The sequence below is a fragment of the Haliotis rubra genome, unplaced genomic scaffold (assembly GCF_003918875.1).
Source record: "Haliotis rubra isolate DU_JTF1 unplaced genomic scaffold, ASM391887v1 Scf545, whole genome shotgun sequence".
NCBI classification, from domain to species: Eukaryota; Metazoa; Mollusca; class Gastropoda; order Lepetellida; family Haliotidae; genus Haliotis; species Haliotis rubra.
The window spans coordinates 428,580-446,426 of NW_025767241.1; the positions used below are offsets into that span (position 1 = coordinate 428,580).

At 39.9% G+C, this 17,847-nt stretch overlaps 1 protein-coding gene across 1 annotated transcript in view; it reads right to left on the reverse strand.

Moving 5' to 3' along the window:
• LOC124253580 (hemicentin-1-like) overlaps positions 1–17,847 on the reverse strand; it is a 118,584-nt gene that overhangs the window by 51,094 nt on the left and 49,643 nt on the right. Inside the window, exons 9-10 of the mRNA XM_046687387.1 lie at positions 6,415–6,711; positions 3,049–3,354 (exon numbers count right to left, since the gene is read on the reverse strand). Of these exons, the coding sequence (XP_046543343.1) occupies positions 3,049–3,354; positions 6,415–6,711 (603 nt within the window). The remainder of the gene's footprint in view (positions 1–3,048; positions 3,355–6,414; positions 6,712–17,847) is intronic.

The window sequence follows — 17,847 nt, forward strand, 5'->3', positions numbered from 1 at the left end:
TTGAAGGGGAACACAAGCACTTGATTTTCCACTACTATTCGCAAATGAGATCAGATAAGCAATCAGTATGAGTCAGGATAAGTGTTTGCACTTATTCAATTGATATTTACCATTAAACAATAAAACCAATTAAGTATGATTTGCACAGGAAAATATGACTGCTCCCTTGTGAAAGACAATCTGAAGTATCTCCCTTGTTTGCCCTTGAGCCATGAAGTTGGGGAATAATCACATAGATTTTGATTGTTAAACATATCCAAGACTTTTTTATTGTGCTGCATGCACACATTTTCTCAAAGAGTTCAATAGTCCAAAAAGCTGTCTGCAAGCCGCCATTTTGGGAAGAGGGAGTGTTAATTGTTTCAAAATGTTTTGTATTATTCTAAAATTATCTATTTTTGTCTTTTCATGAACATGTAAATAACTATTTATGAAAATTTTAGGTTTGTAATGAATGACAATACTAAAGATCGAAGGAGAAACGCTGAAAATAGTATGTCATAGTTTATGTACTGCGCATGCGCACAAAATACAAAATTTGAGGTGCCTTTTATATGGTGACCGATTTTGGTGCTTTTATCATCAAATGCACAATTCTTATGAAAAATTGATCTTAGCCGCTCCACTAAATGTCATATTTGCCAGAAGCAAGATCATTTTGTTATTTGAGAATTTCTACTGAGAAGGGATGTTTATTTGACATATTCATAATATGAAAGCAAGAAAGAGAAACTGAAAATATTATGTATTGCTAATATTTAGATTGTTTATTGATATATTGAAGAGATGAAATGGCATGTGCATTGGATGTGAGATTTTTCTGGACATAACGGTAGTAGAACTAGCAACTGCACCACATCCTTGGATCAATATGTGAAGATAGATTTGTACGTGTGTCTTAATTGATTGTATTTTTGTATGCAGATTAATTCGTTAATTTCAGATTTCTTAAATTTTGCTTATGTAAGATCCACCTATGCTCTCATAATTAAATATATCCTAAATCTTATCTGTACTCAGTTAATGGCAAGGCTCCATATTTTACATGGAATGCAAATGATTTAGGCCCCAATGGCCACTAACTTGAAACTAAGTGAGTGAGTGAGTTTAGTTTTACTTAGCACTCAGCAATATTCCAGCTATATGGCAGCGGTCTGTAAATAATTGAGTCTGGACCAGACCATCCAGTTATCAACAGCATGAGCATCGATCTTCGCAATTGGGAACCGATGACATGTGTCAACCAAGTCAGCGAGCCTGACCACCCCATCCTTTTAGTCGCCTCTTACGACAAGCATAGTCGACTGTTGAGGCAAGCATGGGTAGCTGAAGACCTATTCTACCCCGGATCTTCATGGGTCACTTGAAACTAAACTGGGAATAAATAGCTCTCACATCATATGCGTTCAAGAAACTCACTTCTCCACCAAATCAAAATTCACCCTACCCCATTTTAAAACTGTAAGTCTAGACCAAGTCAAATCTTGTCCTGGTAGAGCCAGATGAGGCCTGGTCATATATGTTAAAGAGGACATAAACCACAAAGAGTTAAATATAATTATGCCTAACCTAGAAACTAATGGTATCCAAATAACAAAAACAAAACAAAAACCAATTACATTATTAACATATACCATTGGAAAAATATACCAATAAAGCCTGAGCAACTAAAGGTCCTCAAGCAGTTACGCACATATTCCACCATCTATGTACTTGTGGGATTTTTATTTTTTATTTCTATACAGATAAGATCATAGCTGACTGGATCTAACAAAATACCCAAAATATCAACCAAACAATGAGGAAAGATAGTGACTGTGCTATCAAAACAATAATATGGAATTAGGATTTGTACGTTTGTATTTCAATGTCGGGTACACACAAATATCAAAGGAAATAATACAAATTTTAAAAATCTCTAATAGCAAAAAGCAGCAATTGACAACCTGGTTTTTGCTTGAGCAGTTTCATGAAAGAATACTTATTAATCTTTTGAGATATGGTCCGGACAAACACACAGGAGATATGGCCCTGAGTCAAAGTCAAACCTGTTGCCATGGAAACAGGAAGCAAATTGATTTTCTTAAAATTCCTGAATATTAAAAGGCACTACTTCTGTCCTTGGTTTCCATGAAAATCAAGGAAAATAAAAATCTACAAAAAGCAAAAAGCACCACTTCAGGATCTATTTGATACATCTGCGAAGTTTTGTTGATAGTGAGCAGTTTTTTTTAGTTATGCTATGGAAACAAAATGATTATGGATGGAAGGAAGGTTGGACAACAGATAGACAGACACACAAGGTATTGACTATGTCCCCATGAATTACATGCTGGGGGAATACAAATCTTCCAAGGGAGGCAAAGTAAGTACCAATATTCAAATTCTAAACTAAAATAACAAAATCTATTCCACTGTCCCTCAAAAAACCTAAAAACTCTATCATAAATCTAAAAATTTTGCATGTGAGATAACCAAATTATTAACAGGTCATACAAAATTGAATTCCCATCTACATGAAATATAAAACACCAAACTCACAAATGTGTACACTGCGACAAAACAGAAACCTGTCCTACCACACTGCATACACTACCAACAACACAGAATGGTGCTCCAGGGTTCCCTGGACACTAACACACACCTAACACTACAAACACTCGTAGGTCCACTAAATAGACCATCAAAGCTTTTGGTATATTTCTAAAAAAAACCTGGCATTCTTGGTCTCACATAATCCCACAAACTAATACAAAAAGAACAACCAAAACACATTTATAAACTCAAAATACAAATACCAACCAAACCACCCCATAGTTCAGCTCCCCCTACCACTTCTGGAAAATTACCAAATTCAAAATACATACAAAAATTAACTATGCTTCCCTATCGCTCCCTTCAGGTTGCCACATGTTTCAGTTAAATCATGCCTTTCTATTTTGAACTTTCCATGACCCTCACTGATGTGACATATGTACTTAACTCTTTTAAGCTACATGTAAGAGAGAAGAACCATTTTCATTACAGAGAAAACTTTGCTAAGCTTACGTATAACTTTCTTCTCCGTGAGTCCAGTCACATGTTCAGTGTAGCTGCTGTTTCCAAACTTGTTCCTGGCGATAATCCTCACATAGTACAGTTTGTCAGAGTTGAGGTCATTGATGGGTGATGTCATAAAATTCTCACTTCCCGTCTCCATATGACTTCCTGCTATCTTCCAGTCCTTCTTGTCTGTACTGTACTCTACAGTGAATGTCTGAGTAGCTCCGCCATTGAACTCCTCCTTCCAGGAAACATGTAGAGTGAAGGGGCCTTCATGGGAGACACTGACGTTTGTTGGGGTGTTTGGTGGTCCTGCAGAAAATTGACTTTAGATTTAAGATTTGCATGTATACAGTTCTGTTAAAACCATTGGTATAAAGGAGGGAGTGAGTGAGTTCAGTTTTACGCTGCTCTCAGCATTATTCCAGCTATATGGCAGCGGTCAGTAAATAATCGAATCTGGGCCAGACAATCCAGTGATGAACAGCATGAGCATCGATCTATGCACTTTGGAACCGAAGACGTGTCAACCAAGTCAGTGAGCCTGACCACCCGATCCCGTTACGACAAGCATGGGTTAGTGAAGATCAATTCTAACCCGGATCTAATGGATATTAGTATAAAGAACCAACTGATAGTTTATTGCAAATAAGCACTAAAATATAATCATCAAACATTATAATCACATTTCTATTTAGGTTTACATAAGGTTGAAAAGGTTTTCAGGTAGCAGTCACATTATAGATTTTTTCTGATATCATCACCCTCCTTCATGCCAGCCAACTTCACGACTTCTGCTCAATCAGACAAAAACTGCATATTCCTGAATTTGAAATTTGCAAACATGGCAAATGATGCTTAGATTTAAAGGGACTCTGATGCAGAGCAATTTCCATGGGCTGGTTGTTACCTTTTTATTGTTTTTCTCCCTAGACTACTTGGATGATATCCCAGAATTCTTGACAAGGTAGCGATCTCTGCTACACCACCCCGCAAGCCCAGTTGGTAGTATGAGGCACAGGCCCTCGTGTCTTTGCGAGGATTAATGATTAAAACAATATTGCTTTTGAGATGACCCCCGACTCGAAATGCTTCACAGTACAATACATTATGACAAGACCAGACACTTCTGTGCACCCAAGCTGACTGCTTTGCCGATCGCTATGCTACCATCGCATGCAATCGATTAAAACTTTATGTAAACATAATCATGGATGATTGGCCTATTGAGCACCGCTCATGACACCTACCAGTTCTTTGTTGTTATTTCTGCAAGTCGATTGAAACCCGAATTTTACACTCAACTAAACGATCTTGAGACAAATGGCTGACGATATATCCGCACAAAACGGGGGTGTGGTCGAAGCAAGCCCTCTGGTTGGTCAACGCTGCTAAATCTCCACATTCTGTATAAATTCTCGGGAATTTTTACTTTCATCGACTGCTTGATTTGGAAGAAATGTCAGATTTTTTTTTTCCGGCAATAGCGTCTCAAAAGAAAGCATCATTTGTAAATGTCTCTTTAACATGCATCAACCAACCAGAGGGCTTGCTTCGATCACACCCCCGTTTTGTGCGGATATATCGTCAGCCATTTGTGTCAAGATCGTTTAGTTGAGGGTCAAAATTGAGTCCGGCCTTGTCATAATGTATTAAACTGTGAAGCATTTCGAGTAGGGGGTCATCTCAAAATTTGTATATAATTTATAAAATACTTAATCCTCGCAAAGACACGAGGGCCTGTGGTATCCTTACGTTGATCAACAAGGTTGAAATACAGTTTCATCTTGGTATTAATTAGATAATGTAGTCTTCTTTTGTACCCATTAATGTTTCCATCTTCATTATCATGATAACAAGAAGACAAAGTCATCAATATCCCCTGCAATGGCAAAATACTCTTCATGATTATGTCAAATATTTAGGTGTGTATATAGAAAAGTGGAAGGAGAGTATTGAAAGGTTTTGAAAGTTCTGCTCCAGAAAGGAGCACTATCACCAATTTCAGTCTATGTCAAACTTGTTGCCATGGAAATGCCAAAAATATTTTATTCAGAAATCCAAAACTAACAAAAGGCACCAGTACACCAACAGATCTATATATGTGCCAAGTTTGGTGAAGAAACATTTTACGGTTTTAGAGTTCAGCTCCGGAAAAGAGCACTACCACCAATTTCAGGCTAAGTCAAATTTGTTGCCAAGGAAAAGCCAAAAATATTTTATTCAGAATTCCAAAACTACCAAAAGGCACCAGTACACCACCAGATCTATCTATGTGCCTAGTTTGGTGAAGAAATAGTGAACTGTTTTAGAGTTCAGCTCCGGAAAAGAGCACTACCACCAATTTCATTCTAAGTCGAACTTGTTGCCATGGAAACGCCAAATATGTTTTATTCAGAATTCCAAAACACCAAAAGGCACCAGTACACCACCAGATCTATCTATGTGCCAAGTTTGGTGAAGAAATATTGAACGGTTTTAGAGTTATGCTTCGGAAAAGATAACTGTGCACGGATGGACAGACGGACAGAGTCCAAATTAATACCCCCTGCAAAACGTGTTGCGGGGGATAAAAAATTAAACCATTTTGAAGTTTACCGGTAACTTCATCTGTCAGTGGTAAAAAATGTTAGGACTGAAAGAAATCGAAGTCATGTATGTTTTGTATTTTTTCCGTATAATCCTAGCATAATTAATTTATTATTAATTTTTTGTGCAATTTGAACTGCATAAAAAAGTCTATGATCTGTCTTGAAGTGAATTTATAAAATAACTGAAATATCTAGGCATTTTATAGATTGTCTAAGTGAAGCATATTTCCCACACACTCCCTAAGTGTGAACTAGTGCATGTTATTTGTCTCGGAGAACTTCACTGTAGAAATATAGGAAGTGGAATGAATCTGTGATATGAATAAAAACAAAATACAACTATCAAAATTAAAACCGATATAGCAATAATATCAGGCTATTACTGGCAAACAAGGATAAGTTGAGCACCGACCTGACAATTGATCCGTCTTAGCATGTATGAGTGCCGCCCACTGGCGCTTGCCATTGTGAGCGAAGGGGCCCCAGGTTGCTGCATATTTCATACTTTTCCAAATTCTGTACAGATACACAGTGACAGTCATGTCAGCTAAACCCACAGTCAGTTTAAGCCACTATACTGACTGTCTTACCTCCACCATTGTCTACAGTGAGTGACACTTACCTTCAGATACAATGCTGAGTGTCCATGCCCCTAGCCCACCTACACCATTATCCACGGTAAGTCTGTTATCCCCAAGGTCCTGCTGTTGGAGGTTAGTAAGGTGTAGTCTTAGAGTATAGCTAGACAATTACATGATGTACTTTTTATATCAACTCTCACCTGTTGGCACAATGCTGACTGTGTATGTCACTGACCCGCCCACACCATTGTCAACTGTAAGATTATAGTCCCCAAAGTCCTGCTGCTGGAGGTTAGTAAGGTGTAGTCTGGCAGTGACTGAGATGTCTGAGACAGGGCTGGAGGAACCAGTGAGGTCCTGGCTGGTGCTGATGGATCTACTCCAGGTGAATGTAGGAAGGGGGTAGGCCAGGACTGACACAGACACATTCACATCACCACCCTGCCTGGAAGCGTACTTGAGTTGCTTGGGCACTGTTTCATCTAGTTGAGGAGTACCTGAGGAAACAACACCAGCACCATAAGGCTCTGATATTACGTGTATAATGAACAAAATCATAGCTGAGATCACTCCTGCATTTCAGCATCCATGCTGAAAATACAGTAAAGGGTTACTCATCAGACAAAGGTCATAGCTACATAAAATAGCAGAAAGTGGCCCGAATCATACTACATACTTTTTGCATATCAAATTAATAATGATAATGAAAACAACAGAAAGTGCTTAATGTGAGAGATGAAAAATTTTAAAGTCATAGTCAAAAATGACATTTTCAATACAGCCAGCATGATAGCATCTAGTCTGTCTCACAGTCCCTGAACCACATTAATTTCCCTACTGCCAAGCCCTCTCTGCAGTGCTAAAGCCCTAAATAAAGCAAGTCTAGATTTCCTCAGGTTCTGAATCTCTGGTCTCCCTAGGGCTCCTTTTCAACATAAATGGGCAAAATTATATATGTTCTGAGACTAAGCCTTAGTCTAGATAGCATCCTGTCATGGCTGGGTATGTTCATACAAGTTTAACCATGTACCATTGTTGATAATAATTCCGAAATCTCATGAATACATCCCTCAAACACTTGATTGCCAAATTCCGCACTGACTGATCTCACAAATGCTGCACTTAATGATTTGGTGGACGATGATGCAGCTCTTGGTTAATGACACTTCAGATGATGACACTATGAGTTCTGATGACATTACTTCTGCTAACAGTACCATTAACTCATTAAGCCCGAGAGCTACCTCACTACACAACACCTGGAACCCCTCCCTGATTGCCCAATCGCTGTGCCGACACTAATTAGTACTAATCACACCTGATTTCCCTGGCAGGTTTCGGGGAAGACAGGAAACTGTCTAGTCGTACAAACAAGTCCTGATTGTTTGATTGTGTCGTAAAGATATATGTTGAAAGAAAGCAGGTGTGAATACATATCGTGTAATGCAAAGTTTTATGTAATTTGATTGCAAGTTTCTCTTGTAGACCTTTGGCGCTTGTACACTTATATTTTATCACAATATGCATGTATTCTTTGTATGTAAGAGATGAGACACGCATAAACAAATTCTCTCTCTCATATCATTGTGTGAGGTTTAATTTTAGAAAACATCTATGACAATGACATACTGTAAAGAAGAATTTACTTACATACTTTATAATCTTCGACGAAAATAGCATTTTTGCCAATACATTTCTAGTGTATACAAATTATTTTAATGAAAGTACTATTACACTGGTCTGTGACTAAAATAGAGCACATTCATAGCTTGGCACTTTGTTTCATCTAGATTTAATGCAGAAAACATGCGTGACCATATAAACATACATATAAAAAATGTATACTACAGATTCCTTGTATAGACATAAAACAAAGAGTCACGTGATAGGGCGTCATCAAATTTCCCAAATAGAACATTCGATATCTCAACTGTTCTATATAGTGGCTGGTCATATGTTATCTGTGACCAATCGTATCATGAGATACCTGTCACAGAGGAAGGGACAGGTGATGGGGCGTGGCGAAATTTCTGAAGAGCACGTTTGGTAACTCAACAGCTTGGATAGAGATTGATTATTGGCTATATCCTTGACCAGTCGATATGCTGGGTTTCAGTTTTATCAACTCAAGCAATCATGTAACAGTTTGTGTCTTGTAAACATACACACTGGTAACGATGTATGAAATATACACATAAGACAAATAGGAGTAGATAGACACTTTGGCGAGTTTATTTGTCCTCATTGAGTAAAGATAGTATTTATTTTCATATACATTTTATGCATACAACTACTACATAAAACATAATGGTTTCCTGTACATGTAAATATAATCTTTACCTTGATACGAATGAATATCCAAACTAGGGTACACGCATTACAGAATTCACGAAATGACACTATACTGAATTATTATAGTGTATAAACTTGCAGTTGAAGGTGGGCGTGCCTATATTTATACTGAATGCAAACGAGTTTCATAAGATTACAGATGTGCATGCATGCATAAACATTAAAGAGAGGGGGGCATGACTCCATAAAGCAAGTTGTCCAAAGATATAACAGCGCATCTGTTTATTTTACACTTGTCACGGGACAAGCCTTTCAACAAGGACGGAACTACATATGCATTCTACCGGAGGCTGTTATCTCAAGGTCGGAAGAGGTGTTCAGTCATCTCATTACTGTAATATGATTGATTATACGCATGTGTATCGATACCGTAACTGGTATACTATCCAGTTTTTATTGACGATGGATCAATAGAGACTGAGTTCATTGATACACTTGATAATTACACCGGATTTGATAATTACAGAGATCAAATAGAAATGTTTTAGAAATGCTCATGTAAATTGCACAGAAAACTGACAATTCAAATCAACATGACACTTTAACAGCTTGAACATAAATGCTTGAAATACCTTTGTATGGTTTACATGTAATAACTTATAATATTCCTCCTGTTTAGGTGTGAGAGTTTTTTGAACTACCAACTTACTGTGTTTTGTAACAAACGTAGTAAAAGATTTCATTGTTGTAATAACATTGACATGCATATAATTCGATGCAAATGCGCGACTTATCACTTTATATTCAATTAGGTAACATTATCAACTTTAGATTATGGAAAATAACTATTTACAATTCAGTAAGCTTCAAATTAGTAAGTTAAATTATGTCTAATCTATTCGAGCTTGGATATATAATTATTTGTGTTTATACATTATGTTTCATATGAAACATGACAACGTAATGATGCCTAAAAAGTAAATTCAAACTATTCTATTGCGTTTGAATTCTTAGTATGTCCTTGAAATTTCGTATATTGTTTCCTATTTATTACGAAGTTGAAGAAAATATTAACTTCAGTAACCTCGAAACCATTACATCTAATTCAATCAATGTGCATACAGAGGTATTTTAGAATCCATTCCCAATGAAGAGTACCAGACACTTACCTCTGTAAAAACGTCATATAATCCCCTTTCTCGCCGACATGTGTTCATTTGCCAAACGCTGTACAAGCCTATGATAATGATTAGCAATTGCTATCAAAATGCTTTAAATACTTCTTCTGATTGACACTAAAGGTAGCATTTCCTCGTAAGAAAAGCTAATATTTGCTCAGTACTACTAAATCGGTTGAAATAATAGGTACATTGCGATTTTTAGAAGTACGACACACATGCGCGTCTCTCGCTGAACAAGAGGTGCTTTCTGTTGACGAATATATGTGGCTTTCGCTGTGAGAAACTGCCAATTACCTGCCCCATAAACACGTCACTTGCTGTGAGGAGTTGATTAATTTGCTCAATATGTGCGGATCTCGGACTTAATGAGTTAAGGATGTCACTGATGACTTCTTTTCAGGTTAACAGTACTTTGGATGACGTCATGATTATGCCATATCCTCTCTGTATCTCATCCACTCCATGAAGACCAGTGTTATCCCTGATTGGATATGAATACCTTCTAAGTTTAGCCCTTAACTGCCATTTGAGGCTCTGCAGCAAACGAGGATCACAACAATCAACCTATGGTCCAAACCTAATGTGGTCTCACCCTCGGTGATGACTATTTTATTCCATTTCCTTACATCTCCCCTTGAAAACCAAACATGTAAGGCATGGTTGGCAAGCATATTCTCCAAATCATGGAGAAGTCCCTGCTCCCACAATCCGTTTCCTCACAAGAGAAAATCTAGGTGGTAAGGATAGACTTGTCAACAACTATGGACTCTAACAAGTCTTGGGCTCCATCTCTCAGATAAAATGTGGTAAATGTGTTTGACAATGCCCACTGACAAGCTGACAAGACCTGTTCAATGATACTGTCTTCCATGAGGCAATGGATGATGCAATGGCACTAATTGCATGTGGCCGGAGGACCCATAGGAGGGAGGTTGCACATCCACCATGGCATAGGTAAGCTTAATATTACTCTTGGTTACATCTGTCAGACTGTTCCCAGCAAGATATCCATACCTGTGACGCCTAGATACCTTAGCCACATTACAGGCTGCCCCTCCTTAGTGAGGTTTCCTCCGGCAGTTTGTGTTGATAGGTTTATTGGGGGTTCATTCCCCGATTTTATTTTGTTTAAAAAGTTTATTCGTTTGAAATACTCTTTTTCTTAGTTGGTTGATAAATAAGTTGGTTTCAGATCACGTCCGCTCCATGGACTTTGCACAAACCATAATGACATTTCACTCCGATACCGCATATAGAACACATGTAGTTCACGAAACCCTTTCTGATAGACATCATGTGTATCCCGCAATAGTCGGTCTTGCATTTCTTGCCGCAAGTCTCGGTTTTTCCCAGAAGCACGTATTTGCAATGATACAGAGCGGTCTCATCTTCGCTATATGCACTTAGTTATATGTTAGTCTAATTGATTGATGATCAACACGGTCGAGGCTAACCTAATGTCACGAAGGTCAACTCACGGTCTTTCTTTTCCGGGGAAGGCCGCTAATGATGTGAGAGTGTGGGTTCGTTGCCGAGAGGTGCGAGAGTGGTTTGCCGATGACGAGATAATACACATGCATGGCTTCGTCCACGTCCTTAAACGTTCGCATGGCGTGACCTTCTCATTGGAGTTGGTTGTGGATAAAATCTATTCTCTGCATGTGTTTTTTCGTGTATTCGGCTTGTTTGGCTTGTAATTTCTCGATGGCTAAATCATGACGTTTCCGTTCCACTTCTATTTCAGCAGCATTGGGATCTCGTAGATAAGAAAAAAGGTAATTGCTACCCCAAGAGGCTAGGGCGTTGACTAAAGCCCCACCGACCATCAAGACAATCGTGGCCATTTATATTGTATATATAATGGCTCTTACTTTAAAATGTTTTCCGGAATGATCCCTTGCTTGATGAGCATATCCTTGGTGGCCATTGCCAGTCCCAAATCTAGGACGAGCACGCCCATGTCGTACGCGTTGAGTGAGCGAGTGAGTGAGTATAGTTTTACGCCGCACTCACATAAGCGTTGAAATCGAGTTTGGGAGTTGGTTGTTTCGTGATCATTTTACTTAAACACGCAATGGCTAGACCGCTGACCATGGTGGAGTGATACGCATCGTTGACAAATGTTTTTCCGTCAGAGGTAGACATAATTATAATATAACTTGTGGGTTTACCTCTAATTGTTTTGTTAAATTGGACCAGCAGCGGTGGTGTCGTCTTTTTGTTATCCCCTCAGCATGTAATGCGGGGGGATATAATCGTCACCTCGCACGTCCGTCTGTCCGTAATAATTTTGTTTCCAGAGCATAACTCAAAAAACGTTCAATATTTTTCAACAAAAATTGGTAGATACATCAAACAGAACCTAAGGTGGTGCCTTTTGCTATTTACAGATTTTTGTGATTTATTATTTTCTCGGTTTCCATGGAAATGATTCGGACTTAGTCTTAAAGGGGTGAGTTCGTTGGCTTCGTTTCCGGAGCATAACTCAAAAAACGTTCAATACAAAAACTTGGTAGACATATCAAACAGATCCTTAAGTGGTGCCTGTTGCTATTTGGCAGATTGTTGGCAAATGTATTTTTGCCCGGTTTCCATGCAAACGATTCGGACTTAGTCCCAAAAGGAAGGGGTGGGTTTCGTTTCCGGAGCAAAACTCGAAAACTTCTTAATATCTTTCAGTAAAACTTGGCAGATATGTGAGGCAGATCCCAAAGTGGTGCCTTTTGCTATTTGCAGATTTTTGTGATTTATTATTTTCTCGGTTTCCATGGAAATGATTCGGACTTAGTCCCAAAAGAAAGGGGTGGACTTTGTTTCTGGAGCATAACTCAAGAACCGCTCAATATTTTTCAACAAAACTTGGTAGATATATCAAACAGAACTTGAAGTGGTGCCTTTTGACATTTGCAGATTTTTGGCATTTTTATTTTTCCCAGTTTCCATGGAAACGATTCGGACTTAGTCCCAAAAGGGAGGGGTGGGTTTCGTTTCCGGAGCACAGATCGAAAACTTCTTAATATCTTTCAGCAAAACTTGGCAGGTATGTGAGGCAGATGCCAAAGTGGTGCCTTTTGATATTTGGCAGATTTTTGGCATTTTTATTTTTCCCGGTTTCCATGGAAACGATTCGGACATAGTCCCAAAATGGACGGGTGGGTTTCGTTTCCGGAACACAAGTCGAAAACTTCTTAATATCTTTCAGTAAAACTTGGCAGAAATGTGAGGCAGGTCCCAAAGTGGTGCCTTTTGCTATTTGCAGATTTTTGTCATTTTTATCTTTCTCGGTTTCCATGGCATTCAGACTTAGTCCCAAAAAGGCGTGGTAGGTTTCATTTCCGGAGCACAACTCAAAAACTTTTTAATATCTTTTAGTAAATCTTGGCAGATATGTGAGGCAGATCTTGAAGTGGTGCCTTTTGCTATTTGCAGATGTATGTCTTATTTTTTTTATGATTTCCATGGAAACAATTTGCACTTAGTCTAAAATCAAGCTGGACTTTAAGTAACTGTCAGATGATTTGTTCTGTCAAAGATGTGGGGGCCGGGGGGATATCCATGGTGGGGTATTGATCGGTTTATGATGATGCCTAGCTAACCCCCCTTTTTTGCCGACGGCTACTTTTTTCGGATTCTTGGGTTTCTTTGTTACGGTATAAATCACTTGGGGGTCTCCTCCGCAGGTGTCGAGATTGTTTCAATGTTCGCCTCCGTCATCTTGTATATCATTAGTGAAACATTTATGTTGTATGCTCCCCAGGGAGCTGAGATTGATAATACATTGTGCCGTGTGAGACTGACATCCAATGATCGAAGGAAAAACAAAGCGCCTTTGAGCAGGTGATCTGGATATTGGCGCTATATAGATAAATAAATAAATAAATTGACAATGCTTCGCTGTAATGATCGCTGCGGTGACTGGAGCTAAGAACATACCGTATCGGTGATACAACTCACAACTGAGGGTGTTCAAGGCGTCACTGATAAACGGATCCGCGTCAAAATCTTCGCACAAATAAAGTCGACATTCCGGAGGAATGGGAAGCAGAGACGAAACTATTACAGTGTAAAATTGGGTTATAGATGACCCTATGGTTTCCGTCATTTCAGCACCGAATCGGGCTTCATATCTCACATACAGTTTGTTGATGTCTCCATTGGACATTTTATAAGTTTTCTCGGTGGTGATGTTTTCACCCAAGTATTGTTTCCCCTTCCTACCCACAGCAAGGGACACAAGGCTTTCTCTTTTATCCCCGACGTGGGAGGATACATCTTCACCCTCCTCCTCGGCTATCATTTGGTCGACCATGTTGTCCAACTCCATCTTATACTACATCAATCTGTTTTTATATCTAATTTAATAAAACAGAACAATATGAATGTTAGGTAAAACAACACTAGAATTTCAAACGTTGTCATGTTTTTTATAAAATGGCTATATATTCAATTTGCTAAACAGGTTGCTTGATTTTGCTTGAATTTGTTGCTTAGCTAACACAACGCATAAGCCACAGGTTGGTCTGTTTTCAGCACGAGTTCGGAGTGTTTCGTTTCGGCTAACAATGTTCTCATGCATTCCCGCTCAGGTTTGGTGGGAATCACGCTGTTTCCTCTTAAACATTCCTTGAACAAATTCCTATCCTTGCAGTGAAATAAGACGACCCATCGCGTCTGTTCCCTAAGGTCTTTCAGGACCGAGTTGAATTTTTTGCGCAAGGACCCAAACGCTGTGTTTCATATGACATCCTTAAATAGCTAAACATGATAAAATATCTCTCTTTTTGGTGATCTCTTTATTCGCGCTGCAATCGTCACAGCGTCGATTCTCCCTCGAACTTCTCGTGAAAGGCTCTGTAAACGTACTCCCGGGTCGATTTTATACACCATTGCGTCGTTCATCATCCACCCATCTCTCAGTGTACGTTTTATTGACGCGTATAGTAGGGCAAAGAATCACGATATGATCGAACACATCCCAATAGAACCCTTCCAGCATATCCAATAGAAAAACGGTCTTCCCACACCCTGTCTGACCGCACACAATGGCGCAATGCGGCTCCAGGGGCAGCTCAATATCGAACTTAATAAATGGCTTGCACAAATCTTCCATCTTGTATATTAAGCTGCACATCCATAATCACGTACAAATATAGGTTTGATTTACCGGCGGTTTGAGCCTTCTTGGTGATTTGAATCGTGATCCCTTCGCTTCTGTTGTCGATGTGACGCCCGCTCCCGTGAAGATGATCGTCGTCCACATTGTCTTGGATCGCATGTCCAGCCACAACGCGTACTTGGTCTTAAGGTATTGTCCTAGCGTCACGGATGCGAGACCGAGATCCTTGACGATCGCGTTGATTTCCGGTGGGCACTTGATCTTCGGTAATTTTTTGATTTTGTCCCACTGCTGGTCAGCTCGCATGCCTTGGATAAGAGTTAATTGGGCACGCCCTTGATGGTCACTTCCACTTTTGTAATCTCTGGGTTCCAATATTTTTTGACAAAATATTTCCGCGAAGACCGCTAAGGTTTTACAAACAGTGCAGACTGAGCTGGGTGCCATGGCGAGTGCGATCGATCGAAACGGTGATTTTTCGTTTAATCTTTCAAAATACCCTTCATCGAAGGGGTACGTTTGACGTTCTTCCGATGATGCAGCACGCGATCGTAGAAGATGGCTAATGTTCCCAAATACTGATTGCGAATTTGTCGAGCCAATTCTTGATTCATGACCTTGTCGAACTTCAACGAAATATTGTCGATGGTATAGCTGCTGATGGTATTTGTAACAACAACATGGCCATAATCGTTAAACGTGAGTTCGTATTCCAGCCTATCGCCCAGCGCGGCTTGGTTAAACGGCATGTAACCCTCGAGTAGTTCAAAATTGAATGAAATGTACAAATGGTTCCCGAATGCCTCGGCTATAGCCTTATAGCGGAGAGATCGGCTTGTTCAAAAGTATAACCCCACGCAACCGAGTCGCTGGATGCAGTTCGCTCGCAGTTCTCCAGAGGTCTGTGTAACTGAAAAACACAACACTGTCGGCGATGCTCAGGATCTCGTTCCCGCTAATTTTGATGTCCATTTTTTTTCACGATGGTTCGATTTCTCTTTATTGGAATCCAAAGTGATCTGAAAAGACAGGGAACGATGACGTCGTTCACGCCCAGATTAGGAAAGCGCACCAACAGCATTTGGCTTTCATCGATCGTACTTGGATTACTGGTGATCGTCACGCACTGATGAATGGCTTTGACCACTAGGGGTTCCCTCAATCTTCAGAAAGGGTTTAGTTTTTGTCGACGTATGCCGACGACATCGTTTATATTGAAAGTAACTTTCTATATCTTTACAACGATTTGGTGATAGAACCCTCGATCAACAAGCCAACAATTCATTAACGGGTGAAAGCATAGGCGATACCCTGTTAAAGATGACCGCCGATGATTATTACGATACCCTAAAACGAAAGGAAAATCTCTCTCCCCATTATCGCAATTATTCTTACTTGGAAATCGATGATCTAGAGATGCTTCGACTGAAAGGTGCTCCGGACCTTGATCTCATGCATTCCCCTATGAGAAAACCCCTCGCCTTGTCCACGCTGGCCACTCGCAATGGTGCCCACTTTATCTGCGACAAATTAAATATTGCCGGTTATCAGCAAAATATTTTCACTAAGACCGCTAAGATTTTACAGACAGTGAGGACCGAGCTGAGTGCCACGGTGAGTGCGATCGATTGAAACGATGATTTGAGAGACGTGCCGCAACCGCGCTTAAGAAGTATCAAACGAAATCGACAAAATATTGACCACCTACTGGAACGAACCCTTGCCAGGTGTTGTTCAGGAACTGCGAGGGCTAGACAAGGCCTTACAAACCATTCGTGGATCGCTTGTGGACAATATGGCAAAAATGAAAGAACTCGACGATTCTATCACTTACGAGACAACAAAACTCGAACAAGCGGATGATGATGAGCCGAGCCACTCACTGCGAAAGATTCGAATCAAGTAGCTAAGGCACTGGAACGTATCTACAAATGAAGCCCTTTGATGTGGCCTACCGAATTACAAGTCGATCCCGGGCGCGAGTTCATGGGTTCCGTGTCACAGCTGTTATCTACACACATGGTCGAAGTCAGGAGCCGGATGGTGGGAGCCCACCGCAGCCAAGCCACCATTGAGAGCTTTAACCGCACCTTAGCCGAGCGTTTGTTTGGACACCAGTACGAAAAATACTATCGGGTCAGATCAGCGTGAGGTGTTTGTACCAACCCGGTGAACTCGAGGGAGAGGATCAACGTCGTGCCACGGACCCTGTATGGTCTGTCAAAACTTACCACATCGATCGGGTGGACATCAAAGAAAATGAACTCTCTTTGTATTACTTGAAAGACAGACCAGGTAGGGGATTCGTGCGAGAAGAATTGCTCGTCGTACGCCACGATACGGTATTAATCCCTTATTAAAGATTCGTATATTTATATTTATCATCATGTGCAGATTGATCGAGAAACGGTTGTTCAGGCGCATCGGGGTGGACGTCCATAGACTCAGCGCTACTTCGAGTGATTCGTCGAGGGCAATTCAAGACCCTGTACATAGTTTAGGTCTGGAGGCTACCGAACTGTTACAAGGTCTCATGGATACTTTAGTCGATTATAGCCTTGAGACCAGAGAACACACTGCCCCATACTCGACCTACTCCTTAGCCTACTTCGATGAGTTTATGGCAGACCCCATCTATTGCATTGTCGCTCAATACTACGGCTACGTTTAAAACAAGGACACATCCAATGATGGTACGCCATCAAACACACCAGTTTTTCACCATCGATGGGGCATGCTTCAGACATATATGACACTATAGAACATAACTGCTGCAGGAACCCCATCCTAATACTACTTGTCACAATTATATCCATTCTCAAGTGTACTCTCCGAAAACACATACATTTCCATTTGAAACAAGTAATTGCAGTATTATCCTTGTCAATTCACGGAAAAATGAACCGCAGAATGCAAAATGTCATCAGGGAGCCTATTGGCACCTGTGCAACATGCTGAAAATAAATAATAATCATCATTGCTTATAATGCTAACAATAATACTTATATTACACATGTTACAAAACTGAAGTTTAGTTTTAGTAA